Source organism: Pestalotiopsis fici (assembly GCF_000516985.1).
Source record: "Pestalotiopsis fici W106-1 unplaced genomic scaffold PFICI_Scf_11, whole genome shotgun sequence".
NCBI lineage: Eukaryota > Fungi > Ascomycota > Sordariomycetes > Amphisphaeriales > Sporocadaceae > Pestalotiopsis > Pestalotiopsis fici.
Genome location: NW_006917101.1, coordinates 2,297,950 through 2,315,216, shown reverse-complemented (window position 1 = coordinate 2,315,216; position 17,267 = coordinate 2,297,950). Strand labels below are relative to the sequence as shown.

At 47.8% G+C, this 17,267-nt stretch overlaps 7 protein-coding genes across 7 annotated transcripts; 4 read left to right on the top strand and 3 right to left on the bottom strand.

Moving 5' to 3' along the window:
- Positions 1 to 317: 317 nt before the first annotated feature.
- Positions 318 to 1,697, bottom strand: PFICI_13685 (uncharacterized protein; the record flags this gene model as incomplete). Its single annotated transcript, XM_007842266.1, has 1 exon — positions 318 to 1,697. One exon carries the CDS (start codon positions 1,695 to 1,697, stop codon positions 318 to 320), a length of 1,380 nt encoding a protein of 459 aa, XP_007840457.1.
- A 1,091-nt stretch (positions 1,698 to 2,788) lies between these two features.
- On the top strand, positions 2,789 to 5,555 carry PFICI_13684 (uncharacterized protein; the record flags this gene model as incomplete). Its single annotated transcript, XM_007842265.1, has 2 exons — positions 2,789 to 3,812; positions 3,877 to 5,555. The coding sequence occupies 2 exons, from the start codon at positions 2,789 to 2,791 to the stop codon at positions 5,553 to 5,555; spliced, it is 2,703 nt and encodes a 900-aa protein (XP_007840456.1).
- A 449-nt stretch (positions 5,556 to 6,004) lies between these two features.
- Positions 6,005 to 7,858, top strand: PFICI_13683 (uncharacterized protein; the record flags this gene model as incomplete). The annotated part of the gene is made up of 3 exons (XM_007842264.1): positions 6,005 to 6,074; positions 6,257 to 6,644; positions 6,718 to 7,858. The coding sequence occupies 3 exons, from the start codon at positions 6,005 to 6,007 to the stop codon at positions 7,856 to 7,858; spliced, it is 1,599 nt and encodes a 532-aa protein (XP_007840455.1).
- A 943-nt stretch (positions 7,859 to 8,801) lies between these two features.
- Positions 8,802 to 9,474, top strand: PFICI_13682 (uncharacterized protein; the record flags this gene model as incomplete). Its single annotated transcript, XM_007842263.1, has 3 exons — positions 8,802 to 8,900; positions 8,956 to 9,292; positions 9,353 to 9,474. The coding sequence occupies 3 exons, from the start codon at positions 8,802 to 8,804 to the stop codon at positions 9,472 to 9,474; spliced, it is 558 nt and encodes a 185-aa protein (XP_007840454.1).
- A 301-nt stretch (positions 9,475 to 9,775) lies between these two features.
- Positions 9,776 to 11,782, bottom strand: PFICI_13681 (uncharacterized protein; the record flags this gene model as incomplete). Its single annotated transcript, XM_007842262.1, has 8 exons — positions 9,776 to 10,140; positions 10,198 to 10,421; positions 10,513 to 10,741; positions 10,798 to 10,959; positions 11,008 to 11,095; positions 11,152 to 11,316; positions 11,368 to 11,469; positions 11,534 to 11,782. 8 exons carry the CDS (start codon positions 11,780 to 11,782, stop codon positions 9,776 to 9,778), a joined length of 1,584 nt encoding a protein of 527 aa, XP_007840453.1.
- Positions 11,783 to 12,516: 734 nt separating this feature from the next.
- On the top strand, positions 12,517 to 13,811 carry PFICI_13680 (uncharacterized protein; the record flags this gene model as incomplete). The annotated part of the gene is made up of 4 exons (XM_007842261.1): positions 12,517 to 12,592; positions 12,658 to 12,759; positions 12,825 to 12,985; positions 13,050 to 13,811. 4 exons carry the CDS (start codon positions 12,517 to 12,519, stop codon positions 13,809 to 13,811), a joined length of 1,101 nt encoding a protein of 366 aa, XP_007840452.1.
- A 108-nt stretch (positions 13,812 to 13,919) lies between these two features.
- PFICI_13679 (uncharacterized protein) lies at positions 13,920 to 15,190 on the bottom strand (the record flags this gene model as incomplete). Its single annotated transcript, XM_007842260.1, has 4 exons — positions 13,920 to 14,385; positions 14,513 to 14,733; positions 14,815 to 15,136; positions 15,180 to 15,190. 4 exons carry the CDS (start codon positions 15,188 to 15,190, stop codon positions 13,920 to 13,922), a joined length of 1,020 nt encoding a protein of 339 aa, XP_007840451.1.
- Positions 15,191 to 17,267: the final 2,077 nt, after the last annotated feature.

The window sequence follows — 17,267 nt, the reverse complement described above, 5'->3', positions numbered from 1 at the left end:
GTTCCTTCGGATCTTATTGTCGTTTTCCATTTTCAAGGCGCATATCGCTCTTCAAGAGTGGCAGAAATGTAATGGAGAAGCAACCTGGCCTCAAAAGGCCCTCACGGTTCAAAGACAGACTATCACGTCGACCTGCCAGACACGCAGAATATGCACCTTTGTATAATGCTGTCTATTCGCAACCAGGCTGATGTGACATCATCAGGGTATCAAAATAAAATCAGACAAACCACGCCCTGAGCTATCTTCTATAGGCAAAAGGCCCTTTCTAAATAATCATCTGCTGAAAGAGGTCGAACAGGAAGACCGAGCAGAGATTATTTACCCCATCTGGAGGTCTCATCGCCACCTTCCCAAGACTTCTCTTGATAACCAAGGGTCTTCTTTACTTCGGCCACCTTGGCAGAGTCACCAGTATTCTTTCCAATGTTGTCGCTAATCTTGACAGCCGGATTACCCGCAGCCGAGCTCAGCTTGATGACAATATTTAAAGGAGTCGACTTCTTGCCAGTACTCAGTGAGATAAAGTCATTGGTGAGGAATGTACCGACACCAAACGTGGGCTGGAGACCAGCATCGTCGGATATCTTCTTGTACTCGATGCACTTTTCAATATCCAATGAGTCAGAGAAAACAACGGTCTTCTTGTCCTTGATGCCCTGCTCGTCGTAGAATTCGCGCATCATTCTGACAAAATCAGCAGGGTCGCCCGAATCTTGACGTACACCAGCAAACACCTCAGCATACGTCTTGGACGAGACAGTGTCCTCGCGGTCCAGGGGGATATTTGGTGTTCCAGGTAGGTATCTGACAGGCTTTTTGAAGGCCTCCAAAAAAGCCCTGGTGCCGAAGGTGTCGGTGAGTGCTATACCCAAAGTGCCTTCACCAAAGCAGCCAATCCATCTTTGCAGGGCAGCCTCGGTAGCGTTGGGGTAGTCGTCTACTATGGCAGCAATTCCCATGAACCACTCGTGAGCAACAGTTCCAACAGGCGGAAGGTTGAAGCGCATGGCCAAGTGGACATTGCTGGTGCCAGAAATCTTGCCAGGCAAGCCTCGCTCCTGTCCTACTTTGCTTGCTCTGACGAATCCTCGGAAGACCAAGGCCTGTGTGTGGTAGTCTCTTCGGCGGCGCGTGCCGAACTCCGAGGTGATACAGCCGGCTTCCAGCAACTTTATTCCTTTCTGGAACGCCTTTTCCTCCTGACCATCGTAGTTCCAGTCCTTGTCCATGAACTTGAAGTAGGCCTCGGAAGTGAGTGCCAACAGAGGGATCTCGTAGAGAATGGTGTCGACCCAGTTGCCACGAATATCGAGGTGAACATCGCCGACGTCGTCGTCGCTTCCAGTATCGTCGCCAACAACTGTAAAGGTGGCCGAAACTTGTTCACGGGGCGACAGTCGGAATTCTTTCAAGAAGTCAAGATAGTCGGAGCTGAGGTAGGAGCAATGCTTCCGCAGATATCGCAACTCTTCATCGGACAAAGAGATATTTCCCAATTTACTGATTTGCAAGTCAAGCCACTTGAACGCCTTTCTCGAAAGCTTCTTCTCTGGTGTGCGATTCGTAAAGGCATATGTGACCGGGACATCGCGATAGTATTTGAAGACGGCGCATTGCATGGTCAGCTTGTACAAGTCTGTATCCAGGAAGGATATGACACCCTCCGGAAAGGGCGTCGACCAGTCGAATTCCATGATCGCTAGGCTTTGTTTGTTGATCGACTATGGTGAGAGTATGCCGTGAAGTTTAACCCAGGTGAAAAGTAGAGGGCGAAGAAAGGAATCGGAGGACGCAGTGACAAGTTGCCGGTTTTATCCCAGAAATGTACAGATCTGTTCGTCGACACCTTGCGGAGCAAAGTTTTAAGATGAGGCCTGAGAAAATGAGAACCTTGGAGACTTCAAAGCAGCTCTAAAATGTGTAAAAGAACGCAACCTGAGCTACGTGAATCACGGCGAGGCCGGAGCAACCAGTTGCGTATGAGATGGAGGAAAAACTGGAGCAGCACCGAGCGCAGTGGGACAGACTGAAACAAGATGGTGAGGCTGGACTGGATCTTGACGATTAAACTTGTAGATGTAGGAGCCTAATCACAAGACGAGATTCCGGCTACAATGGTCAGAGGGAAGAACGATGTGCCTCGCGTCGTCTACCGTCGGCGATACCTACTCTCTTTCTCTCTTCTTTGTTCAGCTTGCGCGTCTCATGAATAAGCGGCATTGCGCGGAATGGCGGGGTAAGAGGTCGCAAAAGCCATTGTATGGATACATTTGAAGCTGCCCCTCCTTCCAATTCGTGACTACTTGACTGACTGATTGGCTGACTAAACGTCACCAGGGCAAGTACAGAGTACCTTCCTACAGCACAAGTCAACGGTGCGTTGCGGAATCGTAAGGTTTTGTGACCAACTAGGGGTCCCTTTCAGGTGAGGTTTGGGTTTGGGGGCTTCTGCAATTGCTGTGTAGGCTCCTGTTAATGCCTGTTTAGTGACGAGTCACAATGCTGGATGGTGACGGCGTGGGGGCTATTGACGCTGAAGGCAAGCACTGACCATACCTTAATATCTTTTTGGCGGAAAGCTCCCAGGTCTTTTTCGGCCAGGGCGCCGCAGAAAAATATTGTTATCGATAAGCTTGACCAGCAGGAAAAAAGTTCAATTGTCTGCGACTCTCAACCCAGTCGAGGCAGGCTCAGCTTCGCTCGCTTGTGTTTGCTTCGGTCTACCGTGTGCGCATTATCCTCCTTTTTTTTCTTCCTCGCCGGGTCGGAAATCAAGGTCGCAGCCATGGATATTCACCGTTGCCGCTTTGTGCCTTACCCTCCCTCGGCCATCAATGCCGTCGCCTTCTCGCACTCCTACGTTCCCGGCAAGAAGTCTTCGGCGCCAATCCGTTTGGCGATCGGTCGAGCCAATGGCGATATTGAAATTTGGAACCCCCTCAACGGTCAATGGCACCAGGAGGCTATACTCCACGGCGGCAAGGACAGAAGTATAGACGGCCTGGTCTGGGTCAACGAGCCTGACCAAGTCCTGCAAGATGGCAACACTCTCGTCGGCCGCTCGAGGCTATTCAGCATTGGATACACCAGCACCGTGACCGAGTGGGATCTCGAGAAGAGGCGACCCAAGAAGCAGGCCAGCGGTATGCATGGAGACATATGGTGTCTGGGCGTGCAGCCGTTCGAAAACCCCAGCAAGAAGGGCCAGCCGACCAAGATTGCCCAGACGGGAAAGAGGCTCGTGGCCGGCACAATAGACGGCAGTCTCGCCCTCTACTCCATCGACGACGGCGAACTACGCTTCGACCGCATCCTCGTACGGTCTCCTTCCAAAAAGACGAAAATGGTCAGCATCGCATTCCAGAACCGCAACATTGCCGTGGTCGGATGCTCCAACAGCGCGGTCCAGATCTACGACATGCGAAATGGCAATTTGTTGCGCAAAATGACCCTCGGATCAGACCTTTCCGGAGGAAATAAGGAGATTATAGTCTGGTCCGTAAAGTGCTTGAGCGATGGCGACATTGTCTCGGGCGACTCTACCGGGCACGTCTGCATTTGGGATGGAAAAACCTACTCTCAGGCACAGCGACTTCAGGGCCATAAGCAGGACGTTCTGTCTCTCGCTGTCAGCGCGGATGGGTCTACCATCATCAGCGGAGGAATGGACAAGAGAACAATTCTCTACAGAAAGACTACTGGTTCTATTTCAAGGTGGGGCAAGGTTTGGCACAGAAGATACCACAGTCATGATGTCAAGACCATGGCTTCACACGAAGGCCCTGGAATCAGCGTCATTGTGACCGGAGGTAGGTTTCAACTACAAGACTTTTCAACTTGTCTGAGACTATGCTAATGTTTTTCCCGCCATAGGACCTGATGCGCAGCCAATCGTGCTTCCCCTGCGAGAAGCCGGAATGGAGAACCACAGGAGTTTGTCCAACCTTCCCCAGAACGTCCCTCTTGCCAGTGCTTCGCGTGCCCGCCTCATAGTCGGCTGGTGGGAGCGTGAGGTGCACATTTGGCGCCTGCAAAAACCACTGAAGGAGATAGTGGATCTCGCTGAAGTTGATACCGCGGTTACCAAGAACCGCAAGCTTCTCGCCAGAATCCTTATCAAAGGCGAGGCAAATATCACATCCGCCACAATCAGCAACGATGGTTCACTTCTCCTTGTCTCGACGGCATCAGACATCAAGGCCTTCCACCTCAAGCCTCGAAGCGAGTCTCGTAGCGATGAGCTCAAAATCTCCAAGGTCGATATTCCGGCAGCAGTTGCTCAGCATGGAGCCACCAATCTCAAAATATCCCCCAATGGAAAATGGGTTTGCCTAGTGCAAGAGGGAAGTAAGACTTTACTCCTTCAGCTGGCTAAGGACCCGGAAGACGAATACAGACCTCTGGTACAATCTAAGCCAGTCAGATTAAATCGACTGAAGCGCGACATTCCAAAGCACATCGCCCTCGGAGGCCTGGGTCCCTACGATAGGAGCATCTCGCAAATTGCCTTCTCTCCTGACACCAAAATGGTCGCCGTCGCCGACATGGCTGGCTACATTGATACTTGGCTGCTGCAGGACCCGACACAAATCGCCGACAAACAGAACGACTCCGACAATGACAGCTCCGACAGCGAGGATGATGGCGAGACAGATCCCACCAGTGCCCGCTGGGTTCGCAACCCTAACAGCGCACTCGTGCCGAAACTGAGATGTGCACCCACTGTGCTTTCCTTTTCGGAGCATATACCGACTGACCGTACCGTCTCGGTCAATGGAGACGCTGATGCCATTGACGACTATGTGCTCCTTACTATCAACGCGAGGTCCGATGTATTAACTCTACACCCCCGGATTGGATGCATCACACCTTGGTCCAAGCGAAACCCTGTGGCGCGATTCCCTGTCGAGTTCCGCAACATTCGCGATCTGGTCAAGGGCGTTCTTTGGGCTGGAGATCGTGCATGGCTTTATGGCAACAGCTTTCTTGCCATGATCGACATGACCAAGGACATTGCCGAGGAGATTACGAATCCATCTTCAGCACTGGTACCTTTGGAAGGAACCCCGTCGAGGCCAAAGAAGCGCAAGCGAGGAGCCGATACCGGTGCCGGAAACAAGATGGCGAAGGGCGCTATTGGTCCCACCAAGATTGAGAGACATTTGGAAGGCGAGGTGGAAGAGCTCGATCTGGATGGACCCGATGCCATGGACACGGATGCCACCAGCGCGCCGGATGATGACAGCGACAGCGACGACTCGGAAGAAGAGCTCCAGGGTGAGCTTGTTTCCAGACGTAGGGCAGAAGGCAAGAAAGGTCCGGACGCGCTGCCAAGTCAGGGAACTGGTTTCTGGCATACCCTCAAGTACCGACCCATTTTCGGCATTGTGCCTCTAGAGTCCGCGGAGGAGGGATCGTCGACAGACGACGTTGTGAAACCGTATGCAAATGGTCAAGTGCGCAAGACCCTCGAGGTTGCACTGGTAGAAAGGCCGTTGTTTGAGACGGACATGCCAGACAGGTACTTTGCTGATGGCGAGCATGAGAGGTAGTCCAAGTACTGTTGATTATAGGAGCAGGCGCTTAGTAGAGGGACGCAAAATCTATGTAATTTTGAATCTGTGAGGATATAGACTTACATCTACGGAAGCTTGCTTTTGACACTGTGTGTTTGCTTTTCACTGGAGCTACCGTATCTAGGCTTTTAGTACTACAGCCAAGGTGGCACAACAGGGAGGGAACTTCCGTCCTCTTCGAATCAAGACTGGATTTTGAGGGCTTGCCTGCCTTGTTGACGGGGAGGCTCGTCATCGAGGTCCCTCTCCCTTGCGTGGCGTGGCTGCAGGGCGGCTATTGAGCTGAAGTAAAAGCAATATGCCATCGAGTAAAGCCACGATGTCGACATGGCAAGTATACCACAACCTCAACCTTTACTTGGGCACGAGCCTTTTGGATTTGCCTCGCATAAGTATTGATCAAAAAGTTTGAAGAAATCACTACAATGGATCCCCTGACTGTTATCACGACCGCAGCCTCGGTTGTAGGGACCGCGATCAAAATCTCCAAAACTCGTACGTGGGCCTGGTATGACCTATTCTCTCGCAGTCTCTTGGAATGGCACTCGGTGCAATAGACTGTTCGTGTACCAGAGATTGACAGCCATGAAGGGAAGCGGGGAACAGGGGCATATTAATCCTGTATCATACACTTCTTTGGGTCAGCATGAGCGACTAACAGTTAAGAAACCTTGCAGTATACGACACGGTCGAAGCGCTCAAGGACGCGCCCTCGGATGTACGAGCTCTCTACGCCACCGTCGAAAGCGTCAAGAGCGCCGTATCCCGCCTCGTGGCTCTCATGAATGATGGTGACAAGTGCGTGTGGCCGGACAGCTGGCTTGACGACGTCAGTGCCGATATCGAGACCATTGGTGCCGAGCTGGGCGAAGTGCAAAAGCTTGTCGAGGACTGGGAGGCTGATAGAGGTGGGCGGAGAAAAGATACTGGCACCGGCAGCAATGCGATGAGGGACGCGTGGAGGAACTGGAAGTGGCATTTCAATGCCGAGGAGATACAGAGGTGTACAAAGAGACTCCGTGATGCGAGGGACGATCTTGGGCTACAGCTCAGTACCATACAAGTGTCAGTCTCACTCTTACATTCCCGGCTGATTAAATACCGACCTAAAGGACTCCGTTGTTGACTGAGATTGTAGATCTACCACAACTCAGACAAGTCAGAATGTCATCGAGGTGAAAGACATGTTGGGTTCTATTGAGGCAAAGCTAGGCAGGAATGTAGCAGCGTTCGACGGGCAGGCTATCAACACAGGGCTCAACGCTTTTGCAGAGCAAATCGAAAATCTGCGCCAAGCTGTTCTCCGGCTAGATGACAACCACGAACCGCTGTTGAGAAACGGGAAGGAAATCCAGGCGTCGCAGAGTTTGGCCGACTCCGACGCCTGCAAAATCTCGAATAGACGCGAGAGCCTCGACTCTGCACACTCCGGTTCCTCGTCGCCGATATTGTCACCCCTGGCCGCACTGAATAACCACGCGTTTTCGCAAAATCAAAGCATAACAGCTGTATACTCGGCCTCGAAAGAGAGCCCAATAAGCATTGCTGCCCTCGGCTTGAAACTGAGCGCTATGCAGCAAAAGCATGACGAGTTGCTGATACACTGGGACAATGCTCTTGACCATATCGCACACTTGAAGAACGAAATAGATCGTCTTACGAGAGGGTCTATGCCTAATCCAGGCACGGGTTATTTTTCCACAGACATGACCGAAAATGATTTCGAGTCGGCCAATCACAACGAGATAAACTCACGCGAAGCTGTGATTGAAGTGCTCAAGGCACAAAACGAGACGCTGCAGGAGATGATTAGCGAGCGCGTGATTATGTCAGGCTACCGGGACGACCAGATTGATGCGAGAAAGCTAGGGAAGCAGTTGCTCAAGAAGAGCGAGAGGGTCCATCGACAGCAGGAAGAGATTGACTTACTGACGTGGCGACTCCAGGGCGAGCAGAGCGCCCTTCGGGAGCAGTTGCAGGTCAACAAGATCCTGGAAAACGAGGTCAAGCGGATAAAGCACCAGGCGGATAGCTTGATCGGCAAGAGGGTCAGGCGTACTGGTCTACTCACGCCGAGTCCTCAGCGCAATGATAGGACCAGTGTCGATGGCTCAGCTGAACGTGATGGCTCTCGGCCATGGACTCCAGCTTCTGATATACTTCGACCCTATTCTCCATCCTCGGGCTGCTCAGAAACGTCGTTGCCACAAAAGACGCCGTCGGTTCGTGGATTTAGTTTTCTGGGTGTCAGAAATAGATCGACTCAAATTTCGAGGTAGGATTGCATTTGAGTAACACACCGATCATGCCAAGGATCGAGAGGGGAGGGGAACGGTGAAGGGTAAGGGCGGGAAGGGTGGCGACCGGGGTAGGAATAATCATTTCAGTCAGCCAACTATAAACCTGAAAGCAATCTCAAAATTCAAATGTGCAATCATTATATGAGAGACAACGGGATTGAGCTGAATTGAGGCATATTCTAAATATGGTAACATGCTGGCAAATGATGGAAACTTTGGAGCACATGCTGCCACTCAGGACGTCAAGCCATGATACTCTCTTCGTGTTGGTTATAGGACAACATCATTATCCAACACATTGGATTGAAGATGAAATTCAAGGCGAGCGAGCGAAACATGGTGGTCATACGCGCTTCCATGTGCGAAATGTATCGGGTTCCATGGTGTTGAGGCACCCCAAGTTGTGCATCGCACCACCCCATCTGTTGGCTTCATACAAGGGCAACTGCGATGCTGTATCGCAGAACCAATAAGCTCCTGCTTTGCTTGTGTCACGGCCCATCCGAACTCCTTCTGTATTTCACGGTCAGATGGACAAAAGCCTCGCTCTGAAGTACAGATTCATGTTTATCACGTCCTCCATTCATCTTTGCATTCATTCTCGATAGCGCTATATTGCTGGCTTTGTTGCTTGCGTAGAGAAAACCCTTGGTCACAGACTACATTTGTGGAAAATATATTATATCTGCCTTAGGTACAGCAACCGAGACACCAAAATTATGCCCAAACACTCCCACCCGCACCTCGAGAGACACAAGTACGACACACCCTCGGGTCCCTACAACGACAACTACATCAACCCTCCAGCATAAGGCACGACCGGTGCGAGACCGGACGAGACATGACCTCGCGTACCTCACCACTCGACCAAGAAAACATATTTGCGCAGAGGTTCCATAGCGACTTCATCACACGAAGAACAATGGGGTCGGTGCTGGACGAAAGACTTGAAGAAACCATCTTGAAGCCCTATACCCTGTACCTCGTCGCCTGGTACGATGGTCTGGCGCAGTGGCCATTCGTGAGTTGAAACCTCTGGAACGACCGATCCCTCTCCTGGCAGCTAATATCAACAGCATTGGGGTCTCGTCGTGATCATGGGCGATGATTCGGAGAATCCAGAAGTTACCCTTAGTCACTCAGTACCTAAAGGAACCGACAGTGGGCCACAAGCTTGGAAATTTGAGCAGAAACCCTACAGGCTACCAGAAAGCGCAACTATAGTCCAGCTATTTGAGATCAGCGCTTGGCAGAAGCTGTCTGCGCCTTACTTCATGTCAGCGATTGTCACACATGGCATGGACGTTGTTGAGGCTCATATTGACAACAAGGGCTACGACTGTACTACGTGGACAAGGGACATGCTCATCCGGCTGGCCGACGACAAGCACATAGACCTTCCTGGAGATCTGGGTATGTATAGGTTCTTTCGTATCCAACTATGCTCCAACGTTAGATCTAATAATATCTTAGACGACTTCTTTCAGGTATTCATTGCTAAGGCCATCGAATTGCAGAAGCTGAGAGAGGACCTTGCAAAGCAACAGAAAGAATACAGGCCCAAGGTGCTAAAATACAACAAAGCTGGTAATTGAACACATCCCATATCTGGAAAAGGGTAGTTAAGCCTCGGAAAAGAATAGGCGGTTTGCATATATTGGCTTCTATTTGGAATACGTGGGCTGATGGGTTTTGACTGTTTCTTGAGTCATCTCACCACATGGGCGCAGCAATTGCAGCGAAGAGAATGCTTACCAGATAGTTGTTTTATTCAGCGTTCTCTTCAGCACACTTTCACCCCAGCAAAAAGTTTTGTGCGCCTTTCTATGAGATTGTTGTGAATAAAGGGATAGATCCTGCCTTCCATACTAAATACCCCCTTGAATGGTTTACATCCTAAGCATCCTCGATGCCTTGCGGAACAGCCCGGGCCTTTCTCAACTCATCCTCGGCAGCTATATCTTGAAACACGGTCTCGCCCCTCTTTGCCGCCTCAACCTTCTGGCGCTTCAATCGTCTAGTCTCAACCTCAATGTCGCGAGTAACCCACCAGGTCACCAATGTCGTAAAGGCGCAACACCCAACAAGAGCCATTGCAACACCAAAGGACAGCTGGTAACGAGGAGCATACGCGCTCCTGAAGAGCTGTGGACCAATGGCACCTCCGATCTGCCCATATGAGTTGACAAAGCCTATAGAGAAAGCAGAACCGGTTGCACGGCTTGTCGTCTGCACCCTCCATGGCCACATGGTAGGGAACCCTACGATATATATCAGCAATAGAGACTTGGAGATGGACGAATTCATTCAAGACTTACAAGCAGCTGTAACAGCATTTCCTATCATGGTCGCAGCGTATACGCCTCCATTGTTTGGATATGCCACCATGACGGAATAACAGGCCAGAATGATGACCAGGAAAGTCAGTGGATAGAGAGGTCGAGGAAAGCGACCATTATCAGCAAACACGCCCGTCACTCCAATGACGATGAGCCCCAGTACTGTGATGGGTAGATTCAGCAATTGAGCGGCGGCAATGCTCCTGAAAGTGATGTCAGCTAACTCGTTCTCTTTTCCTCGTTTTTTTTTACGAGGGGTTAAAAAAAAACAAAAGAGTGCCCAGAAAGACTTACGTAAATCCCAAATCAGCAATGACGGTGGACTGATAGAACCTAACTCCCGAGGTGCCTACAGTAAATGTCGCCCAAATCAAGGTAAATAGCCAAAGGCGAGTGTCTTTGAGGGACTCGACAATTTCCCTCCACTTGAAGTGCTGTTCCTTGGCTCGTGGAGCGTTGGGAGGTAAGCGAGCCTGGATGAAGGCCTTTTCCTTTTCGGACAACCAAGATGCAGTCTCGGGGACTGTCTCCATGTGAGCTCTGGTGGTCTTGAACAGTATAGGATGTATCTGGACTTACAATCCGGCAGCAGAAACCAAATGGCCGAGCCGAGGATTATAGTCGCGATTGCCTCGACGAGCATGAGCCATTGCCAGCCAGAGAGACCACCTCTTCCGGACGCAAGGTCAAAAGCATATGCGAGGATTCCACTGAATATCCCAGATAGATTGCCACAAATGTCTTTCTCTGTCAGTAATTTCCGATTGGTGTCATCCTAGGCAGGCTTACAGAAATAAAGAAGTCGAAGAGACATTTCATCTGGTCGATACCAGTAGCACATTTGCAAGATAACACCAGGAAATTGACCAGCCTCGGCCTGACGGTCATTAGTAATCTGGACCCATCTCGTTGCGGTTGGATATAGAGTCTCACCAAACCTAGAAAGAATCGAGCAGCATATAGACCACTCTTGTTGGTGACAGCACAGTGGCATGCCAAAACAATGCCCCATGTGATCATGATTCGAGATTGCCACTTGGAGGGCGAGAATCGTTTGAGAAGCAGGTTCGATGGTGCCTCGCCAATGATATAGGGGATCTGAGATTTGTGTTAGCCACAATCTTGGTTACTCGTAAAGATGAACCCTACATAGTACATGACTGTTACCAAGTTGTAGTCATCTGCCGTCATGGCCAACTGGGTCATGATATTTTGACTTGTGCCGCGATTCATAATACGCGCGTTTGAGACCTAAAGTTACAGTTAACATGGTTGTCATGGATGTGTTCTCTTTGTCATAACTTGCATTGTCAACATCGAGATTCTTGAACATGAAAATCAGAGAGCAGAGTGGCATCAAGTGCCAGTCGATACGCCGCAAGAGACTCTTTTCCTCCTCGGGAGTCAAGGCCGCGAGAGCTCGTCTTCGGGCCTCTTCGGCATCTTCGACGTCGGTATTGTTCCCGCTGGAGGCAGTCGCTAGGATGTCCTGCGCCTTGTCGCTGCCGTCGCTCATGTCGGCTGGTTGGCTGGACGTTGCGGCTGGTTCCTTGATCGACGACATTGGTGGTGGTGGTAATACAAACCGATCAACAATAGCTACCCGTACGCCCCAAAATGAGGTGTCGATGACAAGCACTATCAAAAACTTTTAAGCATCTTGAATAGAATAGGAGCGTCCCAGCGGAGCCTCTGAATCTAACCTGGCTCAGTTATCGGGCCAGAGCCCGAATATAGCATCATCCCCCACCATTATCACGAACAATGCAAACTCGGCCGTGCAAGCAAGCAGCTCTTCCCAGGCCCGCGTCACGGTGGCCAGGGTATGCGATAAACTCGCTGCTGCAGAAATAGTATAGCCCAGAAACCACGATATCGTCGTCCCTGGTATCGGAAGCGTCTTTTTGGTTGTATTATATGGGGGTCCCACCGCCCACGGCCAACCAGAGGCTGCATGGTGCTGAGCTCGTCATCGCCCCTAACAATCACGACACCTGACGGTCCCTATATTGGGTGCAAATTACTGCTTACCCAGCTCCAAGTTTAATTCGGAGACTTGAAATTTCCCACGCCAAGCCCTATGGAGATTATTTCCATGGTTTACGGTATTATTCCCAGAACCTCGGAGCCAATGACGTGCAAGTTGGAGTGCGGAGTATCAACTCGCTACCACCTCTTTTTTAATCCCACATGAGATGGGCTTTGACGTCGTTGGTATCTTTATTGCATCGTCATCTTGTTCGGTTTCACAGTGAGAAGAATATTTGACTAGATTCTAAAATCAAAGTACAAGCAAAAATGGCAGCTGCCGTCGCGTCTCAGCCTGCATCATCCATCCCAACCTACCACCAAATACCAGAAACCCAGTATGAACGTACGTAGAAGCCAAACAGCTTGAACTTGTACATGAAGAATTTATCGCTCATAACAAATATCTAGTTGACTGGGCACAACTTGCCACGCTTGATCTCTCTCAGTTTGACCAACCTGGTGGCAAGGAGAAATTAGCCAAGCAGCTGTCCGAGGCCATCGAGAAAATCGGTATGATTTGAGATATGAAACGGGAATGAATGGCTACAGAAACTAATGGTTACGACTGTTACAAGGATTCTTCTACATTACTGATTTTGGACTCACTCAAGAGCAAGTGGATCGTCAATTTGCGATAGGAAAGGAAGTCTTTCAGCTCTCGACGGAAGAAAAGCTCAAGTATAGGGCAGACCTTGAAAATGGAGGCTACAATGGATACAAGCCTCTTGGTCTTCGGGTGAGTCATGGCACTTCGGGATATGCACAACCCGAGAAATATAATACTGAAAACGTCGTCCTAGGAAGTGAGACCTGGTGTGCACGACAATACCGAGATTTACAACATTCCCAAGTTCATACCAGAGCTGGAACGGCCGCACCCAGATGTCATCAACACCAACCGGGCCGAGATTGAGCACTTTGCGCGGCACATCAACGACCACGTCGTGGGACGGCTGCTCGTGCTCTTTGCCATTATTCTCGAGCTGCCCGAGGACTACTTTCTGCAGCGGCACCGCTACAACCAGCGCAGCGACTGCCACCTGCGCTACATGAAGTATCACCACCGTACCGCCGAGCAGAACAAGATTCTAGAAAACGTCTGGGTCAAGGGCCACACTGATTTCGGGAGTCTGACCCTCTTGTTCCGCCAGCCCGTCGCGGCGCTCCAGGTCCGCACCCCCGAGGGCAGTTGGAAGTGGGTCAAGCCGTACCCGGGCAGCATCACGGTCAACGTGGCCGACTCGCTCGAGTTCCTGACCAATGGCTTCCTCAAGAGCAGCATCCACCGCGTCGTCGCCCCGCCGCCCGACCAGGCCGACGTCGACCGCCTCGGCGTCCTCTACTTTGTCCGCCCCGAGGACACGCTCGAGCTCCGCCCCGTCGTCAGCGACGTGCTGCAGCGTCGCGGCTACGACAAGTCCACCGACGGTGCCGCCGTCGGCATCACGGCCGGAGAATGGGTCAAGGCCAGGGTGGCCAAGGGCGTGGCCAAGGAAAAGCCCAGAAGTGAAGTTGCCGAGCAGAACATCATTGGCGGAAAGTCGGCAAAGTATTATGATTGAGAGTGTATACATGTATATAAAATTCCTTGCCATGGGTCATGTGAGTATCGACTTTATATTTCTGCATCCCTGCTGTAGTCTGTTTGCTTGATACACGCCTCGCACATTTTATGCGTCGTCTTGCATATACTGCTCGTACACTTGCCCGTAAAACTTTCTCCCATTTTCCATGTGACTGCGAATCTTGGTCCTCAGCTGCGACTCTCCCCAAGTTTCATACCTGCCCCGTAGAAAGGCCGAGTCAACCGAACGGCCCTCGATGGATTCTGTCCCGGCGTTGAATGAGGCAAAGTGAGGCCGGAGGACTTGGGCCTCGTATTTTGTGAGACTCCGCCGCACGCCCTGGAAAAAGGGCACAGAGTAGCGCTCCTGAGGACCAGAGAGGACCCGGTGTGTCGTGGCTTTGCAGATGCCGTCCGTGACAACCTCGAATGCCTGGCCAATGTTCACCACCAGTGTCCCAGGTTTGGCCGGTACATCAATCCACTGCCCGACCTTATTCAATGCCTGTAGTCCTGGGACCTCTGGAGGAGACGCTTGGAGGAGAAATGTCCACCAACCCGAGGAGTCTTTGCTTTACGAGAGGAAGAATTAGTATTTGACTCTGGTGCGTCTGAATTAATATATAACCGGCCAAATCTCTTGGTGAAGTTGAGACCACAAACCAAGCAGATGACACGATGGGATACAAGTAGACGTACTGTGGTCCTACTCCTTGATCAGATACTGAAGCACTACCAAAAGGCAATGATGGGTAGTGGACGAGTTTCAAACGATGCTGATCAGACAGAAACGGTAGGAATACATCCGAGGGCAATGCAAGAGCCCGAGCGACCAGCATCAAGAAGCGCTCACTGAGCGTCGTCAGCGACTGGATATACTCTGTGACAATCTGACGCAGCTCTGGTAAGCCCGGCGGCCACTATATTTGGGGAACAAAACGAAAGTTAGCATGTGGCAATGAAAAAGAACAGAATAGGGACTGCCGAGATGAAGCACTCACCTGATTTGGGCCACGCAAGCGGTCATATAGAGGATCACCATCTCGCCAGTCATCAGGCAGCTCAGTCGCGAATTCGACCTGCTCCCGAAAATCAGGCCTGCCAGCAGTGCTCTCCCGGCCGGCAGCACTATAGCCAAGAAAATGCGGCGAGTTTTCGAGGGCAACAGCAGCCTTGGCCTCTGGGGGCAGCGCAAACAGCGTTGGCAGTGCCTGCACCAGCCGCTCCGTGATGGCCTCGGGCACGCCGTGATGGGCGACGTATAGGAATCCAACCTCGATCAAGGCGTAGCGCAGGTCGTATCTGACAAATAGGTGGGGATGACTGCTATTTTGGGTAAAAATCGACTCCGAAGACACTGTTTTACACAATTTTCATGCTGTTCTACGCAGGTTTTGTGGTGTTTTACGAGTTATTTGCCCTTAATACAATATATGCGATTTATATATACATATTTAAAAAGCATACCGTTAAAAATAATAGGTATTTAAAATAATATCCTTATATATATATTATATTATTAATAAATATAGCTAATAAATAGCGTAATATGCCTAAATATATAAATAATAGCTAATAATAATAAATTAATATATATTTAAGCATTTAATTAACTTTTTATATTAAAAGGTTTAAGCGTCATTTTTTTTATAACCGTTTATAAATACTTAATTTGCATTTAATTATAAGCTATATTAATAAATTATTAAATAATTACGATTGCAAATCTTATTATTCGATATCCGCCTATATAAAACCTTTTAATTTTATTTATATTAATTTCTTTAAAATAAAATCTAACGATCGCACGCTATAACTATCGAGCGTTAGCTTTATATTAAAGTATTGCTTTTATAGCCCGGTAATTCGGCGTATTTTATTTAGCCTATTTTTATCGCTACGGTCCTTATAACGATAAACGATATAATTTTATAAAGCGATAATATTTAAAAATCTAATAATTCGGGTAAAAAAGCATAAATTATATACTAAACCCGGCTTATAACCTAATTTTTTTCGCACGACCGGAACGCGATTATATATTCGTATATTAATCGCTTATTTTACGCCGATAAAACGCATAAAAAGCTCGTATTCTAAAAAGGCAAATAAATACCGCCGTAGCCGCTAAGGCTATAATAAACTTTTAAAGCCTCGGAACGCCCGGTATAATTATATTTAAATTAGGCATTTTTCGTATATCGTTAATATTATATATTATATTAAATAAAAAGGATTATATTTATCGCAAACGGCCGGGATAAGGTAATTATAAACCCGTAAAAATCGCGCGCGGTTAAAATATTCGGCTTACGATTTATTAACGGCGACCGGCTTATAAACGATATAAAAGGGTAAAATATAAAATCGGTTATAGCAAAAATAAAAGCTATTTATATATTAAAACGGGCCGTATTTTAAAAAATTATCGAGCTTTACGCCGTTACGCGGCTATTATTTATATTACGCGGTTATTTTTATAGCCGCGGTCGTATAATTTAAATATTTAAATATTTAATAAAAATAAATAATATTATATACGGGCGTAAAAATATAAAATTAATTAATTTAATAAAAATTAATTTTTATTATAAATATTATTAGTTTAAATTTATTTAACGGAATAAAAAAAAGGTATTTCCCGGGATAAAAAATAAAATTATAAAATTAAAAATTAAAAATATACGGTTTAATTTATTAGGATATTGCTTTAATTAAAATATATCGCAATTTTATTAGCTTTTAAGCTTATTTAATTTATTAAATAAATAAAGCATATACCGCAATTACCGACGGAAAATAAAAAACTTTATAAGGCTATTAAAATACGGATTTATAATTCGAAATAGCGTTTTTTAGCGTCCGAAAGCTATTTTATCGCTTTTTATTAACGAGCCGATTTTAATAACTTAATTTTATAGCTAAATATCGGTTTTTTAAAGCGTTTGCGTTTAAATTAATATTATTTCGCTTTAAGATTTTTTAAATTTTTATTTAATAATAAGCTTAAAAAACGGAATATTAAAAAAAAAATTAGGCTAAAAACGCGCAATATTTAAAATTATCGTATGCTAAACCGGCGAATAAAATAAGCGTTATATTTAAAATTATAATATTAATAATAATAGCTAATAATAAGGCGACTTTAGGAAAAATTATAATATTTAGGCTTATTTATAATAGCACCGGAGCTATATTTTTAAATAATAAAGCGGTACTTAGGATATTAGCGCTTTATTGCCGATTTTTACCTTAATTATACTATTAAACGCGGTATTTTTTAAAATTCTATTTTTTATTAAAAATAGCGCCGTATATAATCCCGTTAAAATAACGCTAATTATAGCGGTACTTTTATAGCATTATATTTATTTTATACCGATTAATAAATTAATGCTTAAAAAAGTTCTTAGCGCTTTAAAAATCTTATTTTAAAATAAAAGGATATAATAGC